Source organism: Oculina patagonica, chromosome 8 (assembly GCF_052425735.1).
Source record: "Oculina patagonica isolate OP01 chromosome 8, crgOcupat, whole genome shotgun sequence".
NCBI classification, from domain to species: Eukaryota; Metazoa; Cnidaria; class Anthozoa; order Scleractinia; family Oculinidae; genus Oculina; species Oculina patagonica.
The window spans coordinates 23,639,140-23,664,177 of NC_135765.1; the positions used below are offsets into that span (position 1 = coordinate 23,639,140).

A 25,038-nucleotide genomic window follows, 5' to 3' on the forward strand; every position below is an offset into this window, starting at 1 on the left:
ATAGCTGATATCTCAGATAGCACTACCTTGCTGAGCCTATCAGAAGCCTGCTAAGCCTGCGTACCTGGCAGTATTGTTGGAATTTAAAGTGCGCACAAGCAAGCGGCGCAGGCGCGAGGGACTAGGGAATCGAAGGAGGTATTTCAACTCCTCCTCAAGCCAGTCGCAGCTGCGCCGCTCGTTGTCGTGAGTTCGCCGCTTGCTTGTGCGCACTTTAAATCCCAACAGTACCGCTAGCTACGAAGGCTAAAGCCTGCGGTCGTCGAAGGGCTGTAATTGTAGGTTTTAGAGATGCAAGGAAGAGTGGCCGACAAAGAGGGTGGGGCCATCAGTTTTCAAAGGGGTTTAGTTGTTAGGAGACGGTCATTGCTTAATTGATAGGGGGTGGGTGTTATGGAAACCACGACGGCAAAGGCAAAAAAATATCGCTAAACAAGGGTTTAATTAGTAGTACAATGGCCCTACCAGAGTATACTGTTTACAGCCTGTTCATTTTGCAACGTAACAGTACGCGTGCGACAAAGTAGGAGGGCTCATTTTATACTTTAATATATAAACTTTACTTTAATCACAAAGATCGTATTCATTACATACGACATCGATTATTTTCATTACGTAAGCCATTTTTGGACACTGATATTTTTGACAAGTTTGATACAAACTCGATTCGGCTCAATATAATTCGCTCAAAACCCGTCCAGTTATTTCTCATTATAATTAAGTAACAAATATGAAATTAGACTGAAGAAAAATTGTTTTCTTTATGAAATCCGGATGAAAACTTCTTACACCTCCTGGTGGCCCCAGCGGCCATTGGCCGGAGCGTGAAATTTGGTAAAGTCCAACCTTTTGCTCTTATACAAATATTTCAGCTACATCACTAAAATACCGATATTTGTGAACAACAAGCCTTGGCCTTTAAAACTGAATGAACCGCATCAAACAACTTTGATTATCAAGAAAGAGACGAGTATCCAAATTTTGGCTATTTTGGACAATAATCGCAAGGTCACATTTCGCTTAACGTTATGTAGTAAAATATCAAAAATGACTCGTATTCACAAGTTAAACTGCATATTAGCACCAAGCTGCATCCTTCCGTTCTGAGAATATGTTAAAATATTTGGCTGTACTCTACTCCTTCGATTGTTGACAAGGGGTGAAACAAGTGTCACTCGGCGGATTTTGTTATGTTGTCATCGTAAACATTCCGAAACAACTTCAGTTCCAAGAGGAGAATTTTGTTAGATCAATAGAACATTTATCTCGCTGCGAAGGAAGAAATCACCTTGCAATCCGCTTTAATCTGAACGGAGTTTATCACGTTGAGATAGTCCATTTTAAAGCGTTTTTTACAGCTATAAATCGATTTTCTAATGTCTGCCAGTTCAGTCGGCTGCTAACCAAGTACGGCAAAACGATGGAACGGGAGGGTAGTACGGCAAAACGATAAAGAGGGGAGGGGGATAACAGTAATAAAGACTTCATCTCTTTTAAACTCGTTCACAGTGGGCCCTCGCATCAGCTAAGAGGATAAATAAAAATAAAAGTTTACCTGCTTTTGTCGCGTCTTTGTTTCTTTCCGTACGCGGCCTGCAAGTTGGTGGTCTGAAGCCGAATAAATTATAGGCGGTCAGGAGGAGACTGGAAGACTGGACGAGGAGACTGGAACCGAGAAATCTTCGGAAACCCTCGTAACTCTTAGTTTATGACAAGGGGTAAAACTTGAAATGACAGCCTTCAAATCTTACATGAATTCACAGCCAACTATTTGTCTGAATTTTACCATACCCATACTTACTCGGCAGACAGGAGAAAGGGCTTATTTTCCCAAATGTCTATAAGGTATACGGTTTTTTGCCGTCGTTTTAAGGTCGCGCAGGACCCTTGCAATCATTAGTATGTATTTATTTGAAGAGTATGCACGAACTGCCGGACGACTGAAGCCGACAACAAACGAAATATTCATGAGAATGTTTGTTTTTAAACTCTTTTGTACAAGTAATTACTAGTAATTGTTCTCAGCTTTGTGCACGTGCGCTGGAACATAGGGAATTATCATAATTAGATTCACAGCTTTGAATATATCACACGTTGTTGTAAACATTGACTCGGAAGGTCTTCGGAAGCCTCAAAACCTTTAAATTTGTGTCCAAGTTTTCTCCGTCGATATACAATTTCAAGAGTTGATTCACGAGGAACATAAACTTGGTGTACTCTATTGTGCTATGACTAGAGCGAATTTTTAAATTTCCTTCTCAAAATGAAGATAGCACGTTTCAAAGTTTAGATTTCACATTTTTGCTCTCTTAGAAGCGATTAACTTGTAGCAGTTTTTGATATCGAAAATTTTGTTCTAATGGTAGCACAAAAGAGGTTATGATTTATCACTAAGCTATACAATCATTAAATTTGGTGCGCTGTTCTAGCTGAAAACTTGGACACAAAATCGCATTATCTGCAGTTAAACTTTTAAGGGCTTGTAACATTACAGACAACGGTCATCTCTCAGTAAAAGGACAATCATGATGTAATTCCATCATCCCCGAATATCCTTGTTAAATTTTAGAGGAATCGATGTTCAAAATGTAGTGAATTAAAGCTATACAAGATAGCACTCCGTCAAGAAATTTGGCTAATGAATTTATTAATGGGGGGGTCATTAATGAGCAAGTGTCCCGCGCGAAGGGTCACGGAAGTAAAAAATACGATTCATTGATTGACAAATTTAAGGTGGAAGTAGATGGCATTGTTTGGTCCCGATTGGTTCTTTTCAAATCCGGAAGTTTTTGGTTTTTGTTTTGGAAGTAGAATGATCGACAGCATATTTAATTTCGTTTTCAGATGAGATTTGTAAAATATGTAAAGTTTTAAAAGGAAATGCACGCGTAGAACGGTGGTTGCTACTAAAACCTTTCAGCTACGCGACTTTCTCGTTGCCGATGAAATACTTAGGCCGAGGACTAGTTTTGTTTATTCTTTATATATACCTACAATTCTGTTATTTTGAATTTGCGGGTCCAGAAAAACACCGCCTTTTTACAAACAAGAATTTAAAATCAGAATGTCGCAGAGCAAAAGGCGTAATTAGCTGACCACTGCCTGCACGTTCTATGCCAAACAACAACGTTAACGTGAATGGATAAAAACTGGCTATAGTTTTACAGAACGTGTAATTTTGCAGAATTTTTATTTGGATTTGAAAAGTTGCTTTCAGTATCCGGCTACAGTGATATCCTGACCCGAAAGGCCAAATGAACACGTTCAAACAAAACATAATACACTAGTTTCTTTTATTTTTTAACTTTACGCGTCGTTCAATTCAAGGCCGCCGCCGAAGTTGTTTTTACAACTTTACGCAAACTATATATAGGGATTTAGAATTTTGGGGTGGTATTTAGGCTACTTTTGACAACTGGGGAAGATATGAGGCCATTTTGCTGTCTCTTCCGCAAGTTACATTTTTACTTCCGGTTTTAAGATGGTATTCCACTTCCGCGACGCTTAACTGGCAGAAAAGTTCTGCCATGAAAGCTGAGAGTTTCACCCCTTGTCACTATATAACACTCGTATGGTGATCGGACTTCGTCCCGAGAATTAATATTTCCGAATATTTTCGACCGCCCCAGACCCCACACCTTTCTCGATTCCAGACCTCCAATCTGCTAGACCGAGTAATAAAAATTCAAAATGGCCGCTATAAAGCAAAAAAACGCGACGATATAAGGCAAGATTTATTTTTTTATTTATCCTCATGGCTGATGCGAGGGCTTCCTGTGCTTGTTAGAGCCTCACAGACAAGTAATTTTCTATTGTTGCTGGATTTTCTAATGTAATTAAAAGCAAACAAGGAGTGTAATAATGATTTGCTGTCTCGTTTCTTATGTGACCACAATAATTGTTTGCTTCTTGAAGGCACACTAGTTATGTTTTTCCCAACTTTTGCGGATATAAACTGAATTTTTCACACTAGTTTCAAAACATTCTGTCGCCACACCTTAGTTATACGGTAAAAAAAACCTCATTTTTTAACGCAACATTTAAAAAATATACGAAGATACAATATCTTACAAACTGGATCAAGTTTCGTTTCTGGGATAATTGATGTGAACACTGTTCGTTGATTTATCCTGGATGTCTAAGGTCTCGTTTGGCGTAACGGGTTTACTCAAAAACTCTCTTGTTCGACAAGCTTCAATTTCTGAGTCACGGCGACCATATAGAAAATACATGATTTCAGCCCAGTCTTCAACGATTTCAAAAGAGATGGAGTGTATATTACTGTTATCCCACTCCCATCTCCATCGTTTTGCCGTACTACCCTCACCTCCCAATTGTTTTTCCCTACTTGGTGAGCAGACGAATAAACTGGTCAAAATCCAAAATGGCGGACAGTAAAGAACGATTTGTAGCTGTAAAAATCGCTGTGAAATGGACCATCTCAACGTGATAAATTCCGTTCATATTAAAGCGGATTGCAAAGTGATTTCGTCCTTTGCAGTGAAATAAATGTATTAATGATATAACAAAATTCTCCTCTTCTTGGAACTGAAGTTGGTTCGGAATTTGTTAAGATGACAACACATAGCAAAATTCGCCGAGTAGCACTTGCTTCGCTCCTTGTTGACAATCGGCCAAATAGTTTTACTTATTCTCAAATCGGAAGGATGAACAGGGGGCTTTTTTGCATGACCATGCGCGAACTGCTGGACCGTGAAGTCGTAATGCAGGCTCAACAAAGGTTATGAAATGACTCGCGCTATTCATTTTTTGACCCTTTTTTTCCTTTTCGTTTATGTCGATTGTGAAAAAATGCATTTAAGTGCGTGGTTTGCAGAAAAACCCTTTCTTCCACGCAAAGGAAACTCAGCCGACCAATGGCTTCATACTTGGAAGAGTTGTCGACTTGTGTTAACCCACTTGAGCTGGGACAAGATGCGCGCATTTGCAGTACGTGCAGGGTGGCCGTAACAAAATCGCGAAAATCCGCCGAGACATTTTCGCAAGTAGAACTGTCTGATTTCCTTGCGATTTCCGATGTGTAAATACGATGTAATGTAGCATACGAATATAATATAATATTCTATAATACAGTCGAAGCTCTCGTAAGCGGACACCCTCGGGACGCGAAAAAAGTGTCCGTAACTGGAGCTGGCCGCTTACGAGAATGGTTCTCGTAAGCGGCCACTAGAGATGTAAGGGATAGATGGCCGCTTACGGGAGCTTGCCCAGCTAACAATAAACGGACGAACGTGGATGACGACAAAACAAGCACTGAAATGTGGTCCTGTAATTACTGTAAAATCATTGTCACGAACGGCGATTTGATAGTTGACTGATAAAAACAAGATACAGAGGTTGTTAGTACGATTTTCTTTGGGATGTCCGCTTACGGGAGCTTAAAAACAAAGAAAAAGTCTAAATCGTAATCTCTGCAAGTGTCCGCGGCCGCTTACGGGAAAGTCCGCTTACGAGAATGTAAAAATACAGAGTTTGTATGGGAGTAAAAACGGGGTTTCAAACAAGGCGGCCGTAAGTAGAGCTGTCCGCTTACGAGAGTGTCCGTTAAGAGAGCTTCGACTGTATTTAAATTTTAGCGAGTGGGAAAATGCAAGCGCGTCAAGGCTGGAGGCCCCCAAACCCGCCGGTAATAGAAAACTGGCCAGGGTATCCAAAAAAGAGGCAGGAACACAGACATCGGACAAAAGGCTGTTATCTTTTGAACTATGGACGGTTAAGGACACATGCTTTGATGAAATTTTACGAGGACCTTGCGGCCGAACCCTTTTCCCACCCGGTCTACATGAGGAAGTGGAAGAAAAAATGAACCTGTTCTCCAAACGCAAGTTCCTAACCGTTCAAGTCCACGGCGGATTGAAGCGGATTCAGAAGTTTCTGACGGGGGAGGGGGAATGTACAACTTACCAGGCATAACTAATCGATGACATCAATGACATCAATGAAATCAATGAGTAATCAATAGGTAATCGATAGGTAATCAGTTGATTAGTCATTGATTATTGCCGATTATCAATGAGTAATCGATGACTAATCGATAGGCCACAAAATTTTTGGTAATCGATTAGTCATTGATTGCATCAATTAGCATCGATTGCATCAATTAGTCATCGATTGCATCGATTAGTCATTGATTGCATCGATTTCTCATCGACATAATCTCGTGGTTGAAAACCGGAACTCGTAAAAGTATTCAATACTCAACGTTGTACACGCCATAACAATCTAACAATATCATGGTTACAGGTGAAAAAGCACAGAAAGTAAAAGTGTTTTTCCGATTTTTCACTCTAAAATGCCATTTGCAGCTTTTCCCTGAGTCGAAAAGCAAGATCTAAATATGGAGTAATCTTAGTTCGCATTAAAAAGGGTTTCAAACGAGGGGAGGGGTTGTAACCTCTTCAACCCCTCCCCTGGATCCACCAGTGAAATAACATGCTGAAACGGACGTTTACAGTTTAGAAATTGCATGACGCTAAGAGTGTTCATAATAATCAGTATTCACTGCCAAACAGACAGCTAGACTCTTTTATCCAATGGATGACTGATTTATGAATTGATTCTTCAATTGTTGACTTGTGGGGTGCAACCTTTCAAAGGAGCTCTAGAGTCTAAGAGTCTAAGGATACCATGTACAAAGAATTCACTAAATCAGCGAGGCCTCTAATATATGATCCTGATGAGTTTATTATGTACCAGAGCCGGCGCTCATACAATATTTAATTCTATTTTGTCTGCCATGACTGATGACAGGCACTCCTCAGAGAGGGTTGCAACTAACAAGAAAAGAACTGTTGCCATCCTCTATAAGCTATGTTATGGGCTGAGCCAAGTGTGTAACTGGTTACAGACCGACCATGCTGTATTTATTAAACATTCAAACATTAACCAGGAAGAATTGGAAACAGAAAAAGCATGGGAAGTTCTTGTAGTAGAAGCAAAGTGGACCAAATGATTATGGAAATGTCCCAAATGGCTCCATTCAAGATTGATGAAATCGTTACACAAGCCATCACAAATAAATGGAACTGGTACTAGTTGTAGATGATTACACCTCTGTTCACTCAATCAGACGCCCCGAAACTGATACTGTTTCCAATGCTAAGTATATGTGTACCATCATAATAAAAGTGTTTAAGAATGTGCCAGCCCTCCTAGTCTATCCAGTAACAACCTACCATAATCCAAGTGCTATTGACATAACCTCCCGTATCAACACAGTCTCTGGTCTTAATACTATGTACAAATTGACTCTCACTTACTCTTCTGCAATGCCTTTCTGGATAAGAGATATATTTTTAACTCAGTATTTGGGAGACATAAGATAACAGCACATGAATACTGTGATCATGAATCTGTTCAAACTATGAGGCAGATGGATGACATCCACTTGGTGAACTGTTTTCAGTTAACTTTAAAAAGCAAAGATGACTTTGCTGCTGCATATGATGCTATACTAAGTACTAAACTCTCTGACTACCTAAAAATGTTTCTAACACCTCAGCCTGGTGACTGGCCAGCTTAATTTTACAGCCGTCAAATTGTATATGAAAGTCTTTTGAAATTCTGTGAACCATCTTATGTCCCTGACAATATAGTCTCTTCCAGTCTACATGGAGACCATTCCTACACCACAGTTGGCTCTTTTGGATCTGGAACACATAATACAAACAAACATGTAAGCATTGATCAACCAAGAATCCTGTTCATAATTCCATGCATTGGACCCCTGCATGAATCCTTAAAATGGGAGAGAAACTGTTTTTCACGATTAACGTCCATTTTTTGACAAGGTCTGTACTCAACTTTTCCCAAAAAGCAAACTAGCAAAAACACCTAAACCCTAGAGAATCAGCCTTATACATGAAGTTATATGTGGTGTCTGGCTTTTTATTAGGGACAGTGTAAAGAACAAATTGAAATACAGAACATTGTAAAACTTATTGGATAACTATTTGCCTCTAGTTCTCACAATCTGTAGTGTTACTTTTATAATGAATAACTTTGTGGAATTCTTCAATTCCATGGTTAGGATTTGGACAATGTTTGTCTGTCTTGAAAGGCACCACTACAATAATGAAATGAAGATTTCACTATTTGAGAGCCATACCAATGAAAACCATCGTGGGTTAATTGCAGTAGCAAATTATCATCATGATGACAATTTTGTTATGTTTTTGTCTCGCATGTGTGCCCGTGATTGGGGAACCGGAATGTCCAAAGCAAATATTGCAATATTGCAGAAGTCATTGTATTGAAAGTGCTGTATATCATTTAAGACACACATGTAGTTTATAGTATTATAATACTGATAACAGTTAAGGTACTATATATTATGTTATAATCAGTTCAGTTTTGTCATGTAACCTTTTTGGATATTTCATAATAATTTTTGAGTTAGAAATCCCACTTATGGAGGAATGCATGCAAGTATTGTTTAACAAATATTTCATATTACTTCATTTGTGACGGAATTGGGCATGTTATGGTGTATTGCCTTGAAAAGAATGCCTTGGGAAAAGAAATAAATTATTCTTAATTCAAGTTGACATATATGTTGTAGATGTTTACCATCATAAAAAAATACTGTACTGTACTTATCATCACACGTTTCGGTGGTAAACTCAAGGATGAATTGTGTTTCAGTAAAAACGAACAAGGGTCAGTATTATGACATTTGAAAGGGAAATTATATTGGAGCACTGCAGCCCTATACCAACATTAGTGATAAATCCAAGCTTACAAGCTTTCAGAACATTACGTTACTTTTCTTTTTTCCACAATTTTGCCAACATCCCCGACATAATACAATGGAAATTCATGATATGAAGGTATGTTTTTCTATTTAATTGTTGTGGTTATCAATAATAGATGTCATACAATAATGCAAAATTAAAAATTCATGAGATAAGTTATTTATGGAAAATTTGAGGCACAGTAACTGCCAAAATATACGGCCGATCACCGCGAATTGAAATGTTATACTTCCACATGGGTCATAGAAAAGAGTGTGACGTATCATGAAATGAAATATTTGCTTGTAATAAGTTTTCAGTCCAAAGTAAGAATAACAAGCTTTAAAGCTTACGAAACTGTTGGTCACAAAAATCATAACTTCCCCAATTTTAACTTTAACGATCCCTATATAAACCGAATCAAAAAGCATAGTGGTTACCATTTCTGCTAAGAACAATGTGGTTATCAATCCTAAATTTCGAAATAATTTTCTGTCAAGATAACAGAAAACCAACTCGACAGAAAACATGATGAAAGTTTAACGAAAGTTTTCCATAAACCCTTGAGGCTGATCTCAGCTGAAGATAGTATCTTAATCAAAGGCTCTTCGAGCAACCTCATGGTAATTCGATGGATGAAGTGTCGACCTCCGCATTTTTTCTAAATAAGTGTCCAATAAAGTAAAGCAATCTCACTTTGCTTTATTTTTCCACGTGAGTTGCGACATTGATGGCTCGTGCTTTCAGGGGTCGTAGCGCTATTCAGTTTTCACAACCAAAATATTTACCGGTTAGTGTATTACCTTTGATCCTTTTAAGCATTAAGTAAATTTGTTTTGTGAATATGTTTACTTTTCTGTCAGCACGTATAGCGTTATTTTTGAGCAGCGAAAAAAAATTGAGAGAAAAGATACGCCCGAGCACTTCGTGTATCTGCTCGAGTCAAAAAGATGAAAAACGGATGACGTGACACGAGGTGACGTGACGCGAAACAAAAACGTGCCGTGGATGTTGTGTTGACTAAAACACGTCACAAGGCGAGCGTAATAATTTTATCAGTTTTTAAGCGTAACTATATGTAGTTCATTGGTGCTATCAGTAATGTCACAATCTCACTTAATTTGCCTTCGAATGTTTTCTTGCGTGAATGGGTCATTGATAGTTTTTTTCTTCAAATAAGCGTTCAATAATGTAACACAATCTCACTTTATTTCCCTGTGAATTTCCATGGGAATTGCGTCATTGATGGTTCGTGCTCTCAGGCTTCGTAGCGCGAATTCTATTTTATCACAAAAAATATTTAAGTGTAACCTTTGATCCTTTTTAGCATTAAGTAAATTTGTTTTGTGAATATGTTTACTTTTCTGCCAGCACGTATAGCGTTATTTTAAGCAGCCATTAAAATTTGAGAGAAAGATGCGCGTTTCTGCACGACTCAAAAAGATGAAGAACGGATGACGTGACACGAAGATGATGTGACGCGAAAAAAAAAAAACGTGCATGAATGTTGTGTTTACTAAAACGCGTCTTTGAATGTTTTCTTACGTGAATGGGTAATTGACAGCCTATGCTCTGAGGCTTCGTTGAGCGAATTCTTTTCTCTTTTATCACCAGAGGATAAGTGGAAGTGATCCTCTTTCGATTTGTTTTGTGAAATTCAATTTAGTTCCCTGAAAGAGAGAGACCCTGGAACGAGGTTGAGATTTGATTGACATGTGCTGAATGCGTTTAAAGGACCTTTCTGTCAGCACGTTTCTCGTTTTAATGCTAAATTAATTGCGGTTTGATATCAGAATCGAGTGAGTGAGTGAGTGTTCGAGTGAGAAAATGCGGCCCATAACATAACCTCATTACCATTCGGTAAAAAGGTAATCATGACATTCACTTACCGCGATAGAGAACTTGAGAGAACACCATCCTATTTCATGAAGAAAATCCAAGCAAGAATTATACCGATGACCACAACAGCCGCCATTTTGTCGTCGGAGTGAGTTGCTCTTCCATCTTGTTTGGCGTCGCGTTTCGAAGCTTAAAATGGTCGATATTTCCTGTGCACCGAGAAGGTCCTTTTGGCATTAGATTTATTCTTTGGGCTTCAATCAAGCTTTCAGAATGAAGAGAACCGGTCCTTTCGAACGCACACTATCAACATTACTGTTGTCTGTGAGACAATCTCGTTCCCAGAGTCCACGTTCCCCTTGACCAGCGGTCGGAAAACGAGGGACTCTGGGATAGGGTGTTTGAGAGCGAAATTTCATTGGCAGAAGCTGAGCATGCTCAGTTGAACCGGAAGTTGAAAAGAAGTACAATTTTCGTGCCCAGATTATTCAGAGTTTGCCGCGTCGAGAGAGAAGCTCTGGTGTCGAGTTCAAAATACCGGGAAAATATGGCGGATAGAACTCCTGTGAAATCTGTGCCCCGACCTTCAGATCGACAACACGTTTGTAGATATAGAGATTACTCCATGGAAAATGCGCGCGTACGATTTTTATTCACGAGTTGAGTAGTATCAGAAAACGAACGAGTGAGCGTAGCGAACGAGTGAGTTTTCTGATACAACTCTACGAGTGAATAAAAATCGTACAAAGCATTTTCCATGGCGTAATTTGTTTGTTTTATAGATACTGAGGTTTTTGAAAAGCAAATTAAATCGCTCGACTTTTTATCAGTTACGTGCGTGTTTAGGAAACCCATTCATCTGCCATAAACTAATTATAAAATAGCTAAAACATGTTTGTCTTTCAAAATCACATCTTTAATGAAGTAGCACAAGAAATGAGACGTCAGTTTTATTCTCTCACAACTGTACAAACAACAAGTGTACTAGTGTACACTTAGTGTACAAGTTTTGTACACTGTACAAAACTTGCAAGTCCCACTTCAATGTTTTAACAGAACAAAACAGCGCTAAACGCAGAATAACTCAACGCTAACTCGAGCGAACTTTTACCAAAATAAATCAAGAAAACAGTCTGCCAAAACCAAGGACAAACCTGCAGGGTCTTAGCCATCATCTGAATCAAAACTCGCTACAATCCCTCGGAGTGAAGACGGCCCGTATTCTTGTCCTTCCTATGTGCGAATTTACTCAAAGGTTTATTCAACTCGGCAGGAGGAATTTCGGTTATCTCGCTTCGTGTTTCTCCTTTTGTTTGAAGAAACGTTGTGACAACAAGGCCGTCTTGTTTCGTTTTCTTTTTACTGTTTTGGTTTTCCTGTCCTGCAATATAAACGACTCAGCGGAGCCGTTAAAAGACACAAACAAGCCTTGAACGTGTCTCCGCCATGTCGCCGGTGTTTACGACGAGTATCAAAATGGCGATACGGTGTTGTTCACAAGTTGTTTTTCGTCGTTCGCGCTTGTGATTGGACGAACGACGTTTTTTCACTAGTGAGTTTTCATCGTTCGCCTTTCCTATTGGCTAATGCATTTTACGTATCATTTGTACGCAATCGTTTTTTCGTGAGAAAATCTCAGTATCTATGATATAAGCTGCAATTCCAGCTTCGCTAGCCATCCAATTGATTTGTTTGGATCTAAGTCCGAAAGTGAGAACCTTAGAAGTGTAATAGAGAACGTAACAGGTCTAAGTGTCAGTGAAAGCGACGAAGGAAGATTTGTGGAAATTGTAATACCCGACTGATCGCAGCAGTTTGCAGAGGTCACGGACCGAACAAGAAAGCTAAATTAGGCTTACGACCGAGGGAAAAAGATTGAAGAAAGTCCTTCTGCAGCAAAGGAACGTGAAGCAAAACAAGGAAAACGCAAAGGAATCGAACGTGAATCCGCAACGAGACAAAACCATGACATGCAGCTTTAATCCAACCAAACCCGAGTGTAAATGGTGTAGCACATAAAGAAATGACGGAGTCTCACGAAGGTAACAAGATTAGAATTCTACCAAAGTCAATGCAGCCTCTTCCAGCCGCTGAACCAAGCAAAGGAGTGCTAAAACCGGCAAAATCTGGTCTACGTAATAGTGAGGTTTGTAAAGTTGCAAAATGATGTGAACTTTTCAAATTTCATTGTCTGACTTTGCTTTATATTGTACACAGTTGATCTGAGTTGATATTAAATAAAGCTGTTCTTTATTAAATTGACCAGACGTTGTGTTTATTGTTACTAACCCTTATGAACTGTTGTTGTTATGCTGAATAACAAAAATAATGCATGAAGATCAGCAGTTCTTGAGGGAACTGACATGGAAATCATGGCAGTTAGTAAGTATGTTGAGTGTTGTTCTTTACAAGTTTAATAACTGAGTAAGCTCAGTAAGGCAGGATTTAATGTCATTTGACTGGTTTTAAAGTATGAAAATGCAAGGTATCTTATGAGCTAGTCTGAACGTGATCAGCAGAGGAATGATTATATTATCCTTGTTGCAAAGGGAAAAAATCAAACTGGTTGAAACATTTGCAACCAAAGAGAAAATTTAACCCAAAAATATAAAATCATTTCTGTTATTACACCCTCTAGTTATATGTCATGGGCTTAAAATGTATTCAGGGTAGTTATTGGCTATATTGGGTAGCCTCGGGTTAATTTGAGTTTCAATCATGGTCCACTACTTTGGGCAGCAGTCATTCTGCTGGTGAAGTTCTGCTTTTTGAGCAAGATATGAACTGGATTAAGAAAAATCAGTACCACAAAATTATTATTAAGACATGTCAATTATCATATCAAAATAATAACAAAGGAAAAGCATAGACCCAGAGGAATATGAAAGGGAAAACAGGGATGCTTGTTGTCTTGCTTTACCTAGGGTGAGAATGATTGATTTTGACCTTGCTTATGTTTAATTCAGCAGGGTGTCAAATGACAAATGACACTCAAAAAATAGGAAAGACGGTGGCAAAAAATAGGAATTCTCACCCTAAAATAGAAAGCTTTCTCCATGTTCTAACATTCTCAGACTCTACAGTGACTCCACCCAAACTTACTACTTCTTATCCTCATCGGGCCCATGAGGACTCCACCCAAAAGGGGTACCTTTTTCATGCTGTAGGTATATATAAGTGAACGGATTTCATGAGTTTTCTGTCAAAAATATTTAATGAAAGGGTAGAAGTTTGGACCTTGGGGCATACAAAATATGTTTGAGTACCCTTCCCCCACCCCACCAAGATCCCAACAGCCCCCCCCCCCCTTCTGTATTTAATATTTAAGACAGAATGACATATTTTGTATCCTCAATGTAATTCACACAAATAAACAGGGCAGGAAAAATGTTGTGAAATCCACTTGCCTAGTGGGCCAGAAAATTTCAGTTTTTTTACTTGCCCCCACTTTAATATTATTTCTTGTCATCACTCTGAATCATAAGACTGCTAAGGCTTATTTCACTTGCCCACTGAGACAACAAAGCTCTTTTTTACTTGCCCAAGAGCAATATTTACTTGCCACAGGCAATAAGAACTGGATTTTTCCAGCGCATGCCGATGCTCTGGCATTGCTATATGAGCAAAATCTACCAATATCAACTCATCTGCAGCAATTGCCAAATTACTGTGGACCCTTAAAATCCAAAAAGGGGCCCCAAAACTGAAAAGCAAAAAACCTTCCAGTAGTATTAAGCCCTCGCAAATAAAAGTCCATGTGGTTATATCTAGTGATAGCTCTTAAAGAGTTGTATGCAACTAAAAGTTTTGATGCATTATATTCTTTAAGAATGTAAGCCCCCTTCCCGGCCCTCAACCCTGTATAAAGGGCCTCCCCAAAAATAAGCACACTTGAGAAGGATGTCAAGCAAATTAAGCGCAGGGCTTAGTTTTGGAATGTCACTGTACTTCACAAAATGCATTTAATTTAAAAACACCTCCCCAGGGTGCTTTTCCAGCATGCAAAGATGTTAGTGTCCACTAACCTAGGGTTGGGGCAAGCTGGGAAATTTAATTCCTTTGCACCCTGTAATTTCCCTTCAAAAGTGGTAAGGGAATAAGGTTTAATAGTTAAGTAAATACATGTAGTTGTTAAAAATGTAAAAAGATAAGCAGCAAGAAATCTTTTTAAAAACAGTATCAAAGTTCATTTTATTATAATTTTATCTCAAATATTTATTTTAAAATGTTTCTATAAACTTGGTAAAAGACCCTAAAAAATAAAAGGTAAAATAAGAATTTTTTATGAAAAATAGGAGAAAAAAGGAAGCAGGCCAAAATATAGGAAAAATAGGAGCTTGAAACCCTGAAACAGAACAACAACATTACAACAGTAACAATAATTACTCCACAAAACAAGTCAAGCAAAGAGATTGAGTGAAATCAGAAATAGCTCTATTGGTGTATAATGCTGTATATACATGTTACAATGCAACTACTCCAACCAAGGGCACCCAAGCAATTTCTTTTCAAATTGGCAAAGGTCATAAATTTATTGCTTTTGTTGTGTGCAGATTGCTTACATTGCTAATTTGTTGACATCTATTTTTGACGTCCAAGGTTTTCAATTATCAATTTGCGCAAAATTTTGTCAGGTGGCCTTGGTGTGAGTAGTCACACTGTAATTTTAGGTTGTCATAGATCAACTAACTGCAGAATAAAAAACAATAAAAAATTAAAGCAATCAACACTTATTTATTGTAAAAGCAGTCACCAAGTGTCCTACATAGTTACACGTATTGCAATGGATGCAAGTTATGCAGCCCCCTCGCACAGTCGCTCAAACCCCAAAGTATTCGATGACATATAGTCACTCTACCATGCTTAAAGAACGAGGAATATAAACTGGTGCTGTAGTCTACCAGTGTACAAGTATATTTATCGCTAAATATCATTACATTTTTCAAAAATTACTCTTCACAATGTTCATTTCACTGGGGTCAACAAAACTTCGGGGAACAGGGCAATGAGGCAAAATAACCTGCTACCATTGTAACAAACAATATACAAAAACAATACAAATATACAATACGAAAAAATAGTAAAAATACCATTGCAGAACCAAGTGTGCCTCGTCCACAACTTGTAATTTCTTGTTTAAGGTGGCCCGCGGGTATTTATGAGGCTGACAGTTCCCTTTTTTAAGCGCGCTTTTAAACGGGAAAAAATGAAGCGATTGCTTAGATTTTTGAGAATCTGAAAGAATAGTGCCTCTATTATATAAAATGATAAATTTTATGGCGATCAAACGCGATTTGTTTAAGTTATGAGCTATTTTCGGAAGCCTTCGTTTTTAATAAAATGCGATTATTTTGAACTTGCCACGGTGAATTTTTCTGTAATTACCCCAAAACGCTGCCAAACAGTTGAAGTTTACTCACAACAACTTACAGGAAAATCCACTCCGTAGATTTCCTGAACGAGCGACATCCTTATTTTGCCTTTACAAACTGTTGTGTTATGCGTCTGTCTTGACCGTCGCATATATGTGATACTTACACTAACCCAGTACCAGCCAGTTTTGAGTCTAATGTCACCTTAATTGATTTATTGAGCCAAATCGAGTTTGTGGATTTTAAGGAGACTTTCTCTTAATTTAGTGGGAAGCGAAAGCGCTGGAAAGAACGTAACTTGTCAATTTGTTAGAAGCTTACGGTTTGTGAAATATATAAATAATGATCAAAGGTTCTATAATGCTACACACTCGTGTTGAAAATGCTTGTAAGGATTTTTTTTCAAAAGTGATTGAACTTGGGTTAAGTTGACGATCCGTTCTTTTTTTAAAGGCAGAAGTTTTGCAAACGAAGCGCGAGGCACAATGGGACGGAGCAAACTTTAGTATAAACACTTTATTTTAATCACAAAGATCTTTTTCGATAATGCAAGATCGATTATTTTCATTGCGTAACTTCAAATGGAACGCTTCTATTACTTAGCTATTTTTTTTCTTCTTCGATAGGCGTCTTGGCCTTGAAGCAATTATAATGCAGTAGGTCACATCTCCATCTTATTGCTTCCAGCATAAACTGATCATTCAGCTTTCTTTGGCTGACTTATCCTTTACAGAGATTTGAAGAAGGAAGTGGGTCTTCTTGTCTGAGGGGCCTCTAACGATCGTTCTGTTTTCTGTAACCAGACTGGCGGGTCTATAACCAGATGTATGCTTAACTGTACTTTACCCTACTGGAAATTTAAAATAAATTAACTTTTTGATGATCGATTCTGGAGACGGGAATTAAATGAAAAGGTTATTTCTTGAGTGACTTCCGAAATACTGCTATAAAAAGGGCTATGATAGATTTATTTCATATATCGATTCAATGTTTTACTGATTTTTATTCTGTTTTCACATTATATGTCATGTAACTTGACCCTAAGCAGATTGACAAGAATAGTAAGACTTTACTAGAATTATGGGCGAAGTGTGCTACAGATGATAATAAATTACAAGACACAATACGATCGAAAATGAAGAGTAAGCTTCTCACTCACACTGTGAAAAACCAGGTATGTAATGCAATATTTGAAAAGAAAAAAGAAAGAAAAAAAGTTTGAAAGCTTCAAATGTACCGTAATATGATATGATCCCTCTCCCTCTTTTTATTAAGCTTATCTAATACTCCGTTATAGACTTTTTTGTCATTTCTGCCTAGATTGCAAAAACGTAATTACTCCTTTCCTTCAATGCAATCATAATAACTAAATTTTGGTATTCAAGAGTACACGGAAGGAGGCTTCGTCAAACAGTTTTAAAAAATAATGGACTGACCATGATTTAATGACCAAACATTTTTTACATTATCGACAGCTTCACTTATATAACACACAAGTTAATAATCTCAGAATATTTTGTAGCCATTTTCAGTAATCGTTCATGATTTCATTAATGAACACGTGTTTCTGTCCAATAGAAAAGTAAAGCCTCTCTAGCTAAAACCAAAAAAGACGTCAGCGATACGACTGAAGAAGTAACTATGTATGGCCATGTTTCCAACGCCCACGAAAGTCTTGCAGATTTAACTGACGCAATGCAGTACCTCAAGCAAAACTGTGACAAAAGAGCCATCGAGTACCTTGAACGTCATCTGAAAACTGCCAAAGAAGTAGAAGACACAGCTGGAGAAGGACGTGCTTATGGGAACCTTGGCAACGCTTATTACAGGCTGGGAGATTTCAAAAAAGCCATCGAGTACCTTAAACATTATCTAGAAGTTGCCAAAAAAGTAGGAGATACAGCTGGAGAACGACGTGCATATGTTACCCTTGGCTGTGCTTATAACAATCTGGGAAATTTCAAAAAAGCCATCGAGTACCATGAACGTCATCTAAAAATTGCCAAAGAAGTGGGAGACACGACAGGAGAAGGAAGTGCATATGGCAACATTGGCAACGCTTATTTCAGGCTGGGAGATTTCAAAAAAGCCATCCAGTACCATGAACGTTGTCTAAAAATTGCCAAAAAAGTAGGAGATACAGCTGGAGAACGACGAGCATATGGTGGCCTTGGCTGCACTTATTTCAGGCTGGGAGATTTTAAAAAAGCCGTCGAATACTTTGAACGTGATCTAATTATCGCCAAAGAAGTAGGAGATACAGTTGGAGAAGGACGTGCATATGGGTACCTTGGCAACGCTTATGGCTTTCTGGGAGATTTTAAAAAAGCCGTCGAGTACCTGGAACGTGATCTAAACATTGCCCAAAAAGTAGGAGATACGGTTGGAGAAGGACGTGCAAATGCTAACATTGGCAGCACTTATCGCAAGCTGGGAGATTTCAAAAAAGCCATCGCGTACCATGAACGCCATCTAGAAATTGTCAAACAAGTAGGAGACAGCGCTGGAGAAGGAGTTGCATATGGTAACCTTGGCAACGATTATTACAGTCTGGGAGATTTCAAAAAAGCCATCGACTACTATGAACGTGAACTAAAAATTGCCAAAGAAGTAGGAGATACGGTTGAAGAAGGAAATGCAAATGCTAACCTTGGCGGCGCTTATTACAGTCTGGGAGATATCGAAAAAGCAATCGGGTATCATGAACGTTGTCTAAAAATTGTCAAAGAAGTAGGAGACAGGGTAGGAGAGGCTTCGTCGTTTTACAACCTTGGTCTAAGTTTTGAATCAGACGGTACGCCCCTTAAGGCTCTTGATTGTTATCGTTCCAGTGTGAGAATGTTCAATGAAGTTAGGCATCTGATGTTAAGAGATGTGTGGAAAATTAGCTACCGTAATATGTGTAATTTTGCATTCACTTCGTTATGGCGGCTTAATTTACAACAAGGCAATGAAGTCGAGGCTTTGTTTGCTGCTGAGCAAGGACGTGCACAAGCTCTGCAAGATCTTATGAATCTAAACTATGCATCTGAAACGGCTCATGAAATAGAAGAAATAACCTTTGACGAGTTTAGTTGCCTCCCGTCGTCGACAGTCTTTATGGCAGTTGGTAAAAGAGAATTCATTTTCTGGATTATTCAAAGCGGAGAAGATGTTAAACTAAGGAGAAAAATAATTGGCAATAGTAGTTCGGAAGATGCGGCAACTACCGTTGCTGAGTCTTTAATTCAAAATGCTTATGGAATGATTGGTGTGAGAAGTAGTGCGAAATGTGAAGATCGTTCATTGGATAGGATGAGTTCTGAGGATTTGTCAAATAAGAGTTGCGATCAAGCCACATCCCAACCGATGGACTTTGATGCCAATCCTTTGAGAAAAATTTATGACGTCATCATTGGCCCAATATCAGACTTGATTCATGGCGAAGAACTTATTTTTGTTCCCGAAGGGCCGTTGTGCTTGGCTCCTTATGCTGCACTCATGGATTCGAATTCAAAGTACCTGTGCGAGGACTTCAAAATCCGAGTCATTCCGTCCCTGAGTAGCTTGAAATTGATCACAGATTGTTCATCAGATTACCACATGAAGTGTGGGGCGCTGCTTGTGGGTGATCCGTGTTTAGAGAAAGTTCTTTATCAGGGACAAAGGCTGATGCAGCTGCCATTTGCCAAAGCAGAAGTAGAAATGATTGGCAAAATCCTTCACGCCGAACCACTCACCGGAAAAGAGGCAACAAAAGAAGAAGTGTTGAGAAGACTTCCCTCAGTTGCTTTGGTACACATTGCAGCACATGGTCGTATGGAAACAGGAGAAATTGCCTTGGCGCCAAACACTTCACGAGCATTCCAGATTCCTAATGAAGAAGGCTTCCTTTTAACAATGAAGGATGTGCTAAGCGTTCAGTTGCGAGCAAAGCTGGTTGTGCTTAGTTGCTGTCATAGTGGTCGTGGTGAGATTAAGGCTGAGGGGGTGGTTGGCATTGCACGGGCCTTTCTGGGTGCCGGTGCTCGTTCTGTTCTTGTGTCCTTGTGGGCGATTGACGACGAGGCCACTCTAGAATTCATGAACTGTTTCTACCAACATCTCGCAGAAGGAAGAAGTGCTAGTGAAGCTCTGAACCGAGCAATGAAGTGTATGAGAGATTCTGACGAGTTTAGTGAAGTGAAGTACTGGGCGCCATTTGTGCTCATCGGTGATGACGTTACACTGGACTTAGATGAAGCCGACTAGATGTACCTTACTGTAAGTAAATCATTGTTAAAGATTAAGAAAGTATAACTTTAAAAGACATTACACTTAAGACTCAATGTTGTTTTATGTGTTTTACAACAACAATATGGTTTTAGCGCTATCTCAGAGAAATTTGTAAATGTTGCAAAGTGAGAACTTATAATTGAAAGGTTGTTGTTTTGGCGGTATTTTAGATTTTCAGATGAAAAAAAGTAAGTGTTACAAAGTGAACTGGAAAGATTGCCAGTTGACTGTCGTCTTGAATTTGTGTTTGCTTTCGTTTTGGGACAATAATCGAGGACAATAATTACAGGTTTTATTTGCAAGGTGTTACAAAATGAATGAATGAATGATATAGGTGCTTATATAGCACATTTACAAAGCTCAATGCGCTGGTATAATGATAAAAAGGTTGCTTTTTTGCGCTCTTTCGGATGCTATGGTTTCCTTAACTAAGCTTTGCCCACTTTTTCAACCAATCAGAAGTAAACCAAAACCATTCGTGATTCATCTCCGGCCCGCGTTTTCCCGCGCTACTCGACGGCTGCGTGTATTTACTTCAAGTTTCGATTGACTCACTGGATTGCCTGGGTTCCTGTAGAGGGTGTGATTAATTCAATTTGTTTTGATTTTACGACAGACGATCGAAACTCGCTTTAAAAATTGAAAATTATTTTACCTCTGGTGGTTGGTTGTTTTATATATGTAGCACATATTGTTTTTTTTCTTTTTTCATCTTAGGTGGTCTACTTTGAAGCTGAAATGATGGCCTAAGTGATTAATCTTTATGAAGACTTCATGAAAAAGACTGTGCATTATAAGCCAATAGTTTACTTGCCTGAAGACCGATCCTAAATGCCACACTTTAACAAGTTTATAGGCATTATTGCTTTTATAGTTATAGAAAATTAATTGAAATTAATTAAGCTTTCCTCTCAAAAAAATCTAGTAGTAATTTTGTGTCTTTCTCTGTAGAATATTCAGCGAGCTAGGTGTAGCTTCCGATTTGTTGTCAGGAGAATATTAAATACTAGTTGAGTCAAAGACGCTCACTGCATGACAGTTTGTAGAAAAATGCGCGTCTTCGTGTATTGCATTTGAAGCAGTAAAATATTTAGCCAGCAGCAAAGCGCTATTCAGTTATACACATGTCATGTCAAAGCCAGTAATTTTGAATTTATTGTAGATGATTTCATGTGATGCGACTGTCTTTGTTATTAGGGCGGTTTTACAGTTACTTGGAAGTAACCACGGAAGTGTAAATACAATGGACTGTATAGCAACATTTTTTTATTAGCAATTAGCAAAGAAAAAAATTCTGAAAAGCCAGGAATGTAGTTGCTTTAGTTATTGTATATTCCGTTTTACAAACCAGTTTCGTTTCCGACGTCTGTGGAATCAAAAGTGGAAGTATCCACAAAAAAATAGTAAATTCCACTACGCGACTACAAAAGTAATAGCAACATTTTCATTAGTAATTGTAGCAACTTTTAGTAAGTAAAATAGTAATAAAATATAATTTGCATTTAAATTGATGGAAAGAAGGAATTACTTCATTTTTCTAATACAAGATTATTGTAAAAGTGTTTCTTGTTGAGCAAATTCTGTCGTTTGTTCTGTAATAGATTGTTTGATTTTCTGGTATTACGAACTTGTTTCTTATGGAGAAATCGTTGAAGTACGATTGATGTTAGTTGGATATCAAAGGCAATGATTATAAATAAATTTTGTTTTTAGAGAACGGTATTGGTGTCTTAAGGGTTTTAAACGGGACCAGTTTTGTATTTCACTTTGGAAAGAAATTAGTATTTGTCCTCTAAGGGTGTCAAGACTACAAAAATTTGGTATTAAGGATTCCCGCTGTGTTTCTTCTCACCAGCTGAAATCCACTTGTTTTCTCCCCAATCCGGGAACCTGATACATCCTAACTGTAGCTTATGTTTCGCAGCACAATCTTTTAAAGAAGAACTTCGACGATGGGGGGGGGGGGGGGGAGGGAGGGAGGGAGGATTTGATATTAAACCGTTAAGGATACCGAGCTGGGCCCAAGAAGAAATTATGTAATGTTTAATAAATGAGCAGCAGTGTTTTATCAAGTTTAAAACACGAGGCGCAGCCGAGTGTTTTAGACTTGATAGAACACGAACTGCGATTTTATTGAACGGCTTTAAAATCTTCTGATGTAGATCAACTCATTCTTGCACTAATATTTAGATTTGGGGTTATTTTGGCTTACAAAATTGGACGTAAAGTTTAGTCGTGTCTTTATTAATGCATTTTTGAAAAAGATTTTATGTCAGATCCAGACCTAAACCTTTGACGCAGTATAAAGACGTTTAGTTTGTAGTAAATAATAAAGATGGTAAATTTTAAGCTCGATAATAAATAATAAAGATGAGATGTTCAACATGACACGAGCATGGGACAAAGAAAAAATTCTGAGTCCCCGACGGGAATCGAACCCATGGCCTCCCAGATACCGGTTGGGCGCTCTAGTTAGTTTGTTTGTTTCCATTCAATCCTTAACGTTACCTTAATGTGTAAAAACATAAGAATTCTATTCTGAGCTCTCCAAGTGAGTCAAACATGCGTAGTTTAGAACCCAAAAAGAGTCGACGAGCTCCCCCCCCCCCCCCCCCCCCCCCCCCCGTTTTACATAGCACTCGTCCGCCAGGCATCTTATTCCGCACCGCCAGCACTGTCTGGAGTTTCGTCTCAGAAGATCAGTAAACAGGGGCACCGAACGAGAACATTTTGTCGGAACACCGTTTTTACGTTTTAAGTGTCCTTTTTGTGTTATTTAAAGCCTTATTTTTAAGGCGCTAAGAAAAGAGGATCTGAATCGAATACGCATTTAAAGTTCAGACAAATGTTAAGGAGCGAAATATTGTTAACCGAAATTAAACCTGTATTTACGAGCCGCTGCTGCCTTTTCGGAAATATTAGCTGGCCTTTTTTCGTAACGAAAACGCCATTTTCTTTTTTTCCGAAAACAACAGGCATTACTTACTTCATGGCAATAAAGTTTGAGCTAAAAAAATCTCAAGTTTTTCATCGCACGGCTAAAATCAGGGTCCCCTATATCTCTCTGCGAAATGGAATTACGTGAAAATATTTGGCTTTTCAGGCGTCACGAATAATTCTAAAAATGTTTTCACGTTCACGCAAAAATTATGGCGATCCCTGTTTAGATTGTTACGCTAGGAAGGTGTAAGACTGGAAATTGTGTCTGTCAAGATCACACACGCGACAAAATAGCTGAAAAAAGTCCCAATCCTTACCACAGAGCTAAAACAAGAGGGTCTCAATGGGGTCAACCGTTAGCCGTAAAACAGCCCAACATTTAGCCGTTAGGCGTAAAAATTGGAAACATTTAACCGTTAGACGTAAAATATGTAAACCGTAAAAAAAATCGGTCGGTAATTTTAAATTAAACAGACTGGGTAACTTCAACGCCCCAGAATGGTCCTGAGACCTAATTAACATATGTTTTTCAATAATGGAAATTATTTTTTAACTTTTAAAAACAATTGGAATTAATTTTTAACTTCTTTTAACCGTAATGGCAATAATTTAATCGTTAGCCGTAAAAAAGCTAAAATTTTAACAGTAAACCGTAAAAGCCACTACCCCATTGAGACCCTCAAACAAAGATGTACGTTTACTAGAACTACCTAGAAATCAGAAATAAAGTCACGAAAAAGAAGATTATTCACGATTCACGTCTAATTCCGGTTATAAGCCCCCCCGGTTATAGGCCCATCTACCTGGAAACAACAAAATACATCCGCTTATAAGCCCCCCGGATATAAGCCCACCTCTGCCAGATGACAGTACTGAACAGGGCTAAATGTTGCTTTATTATGCGTTTTTAACTTAAAAACGTATTTCGATCAACACTCCCGTGGCCCGTTTCGGAAGGTTTTTTTTCGCTGATAAGCCCACCTGGATATAAACCCCTCCACTTATAAGCCCACCCAAAAACCCTTAAGAAGTTGTATAAGCCCAGGGCTTATAACCGGAGTTTTACGGTATTCACAGAAACGGTCTATTGGGTGCCCCTGGCCTAGCATTACATCTTTAAAAAGTCTTTTGGAAAAGTTACGGTAGTTTGGCTTTTAGACTAGTTCCAAAAGTTAACGAAACACGATAAATACTACAACACGTTAAATTTATTCGCTTATTTCGCTTACAACCTTTCTAGTCAGTACGGAAGGCAATTTTTGTAACAAAATGAGACGAATTCGAATAAAAACCCTTTTAGTTTCCATAGTTTTTATTTCAATATATACATAATTCCCTAAACACTAAACTTTAGTTTTAACCATAAAACTCTTCACCTTTGAAGAACACTTATATAGGAAGTGGTCATAACAAGTGTACACGACGAGGAACCACCTTGTGCAGGTGTAGAAGGGCCGGCTATGCAAGATACCGCCTGTCTGATTAGCCAAATGGACAAAATTTCATGTCCTTAAAATTTGAGTTCAGACTTTCATATTAGGTGTGCACGAAGCTTGCATTGCTGGAGACTAATGGCACAAGGAAGTTTGAAACTTTTTCTTAGTTTCTTTTGAGTGTGGGCTAATTGCAAACAAGACACCATATATAAAAGTGGGTTACGTGAAGAATTTCTGTCTTTTTGCACAATGGTGGGTCCTGTATAAGTACAATAGTTTTGACCATTTCTCTAGTAAATTTTTAAACCCTTGTATACTAAGCTTGAAAAAGTAATGAACACTCCAAACCTAACTATGTACAGTTATATTTACATTTCTTTTCGATGCTAGTTGATTATGAGAGTTTGAACCAATTTTCGATTCCTTTGGAGGTTCGGGATATCA

The 25,038-nt window shown here is 38.4% G+C and overlaps 1 protein-coding gene and 1 long non-coding RNA gene across 3 annotated transcripts in view; one reads left to right on the forward strand and one right to left on the reverse strand.

Annotated features, from left to right (window-relative positions):
• The window catches only part of LOC144663543 (uncharacterized), a 67,642-nt gene extending 45,707 nt beyond the window's left edge, over nucleotides 1-21,935 (forward strand). Inside the window, exons 5-7 of one of the 2 annotated variants that reach the window (XM_078524527.1) lie at nucleotides 17,013-17,138; nucleotides 17,543-20,210; nucleotides 20,936-21,935. In XM_078524527.1, the coding sequence (XP_078380653.1) occupies nucleotides 17,013-17,138; nucleotides 17,543-20,194 (2,778 nt within the window). In that variant the 3' untranslated portion in view covers nucleotides 20,195-20,210; nucleotides 20,936-21,935. The remainder of the gene's footprint in view (nucleotides 1-17,012; nucleotides 17,139-17,542; nucleotides 20,211-20,935) is intronic. The other variant, XM_078524526.1, reaches the window with a different exon arrangement.
• On the reverse strand, nucleotides 6,724-10,916 carry LOC144663609 (uncharacterized). The gene is made up of 2 exons (XR_013572634.1): nucleotides 10,643-10,916; nucleotides 6,724-7,670 (listed from the first exon to the last, which is right to left on the reverse strand). It is a non-coding gene; the product is annotated as an uncharacterized LOC144663609 (long non-coding RNA).
• Nucleotides 21,936-25,038: the final 3,103 nt, after the last annotated feature.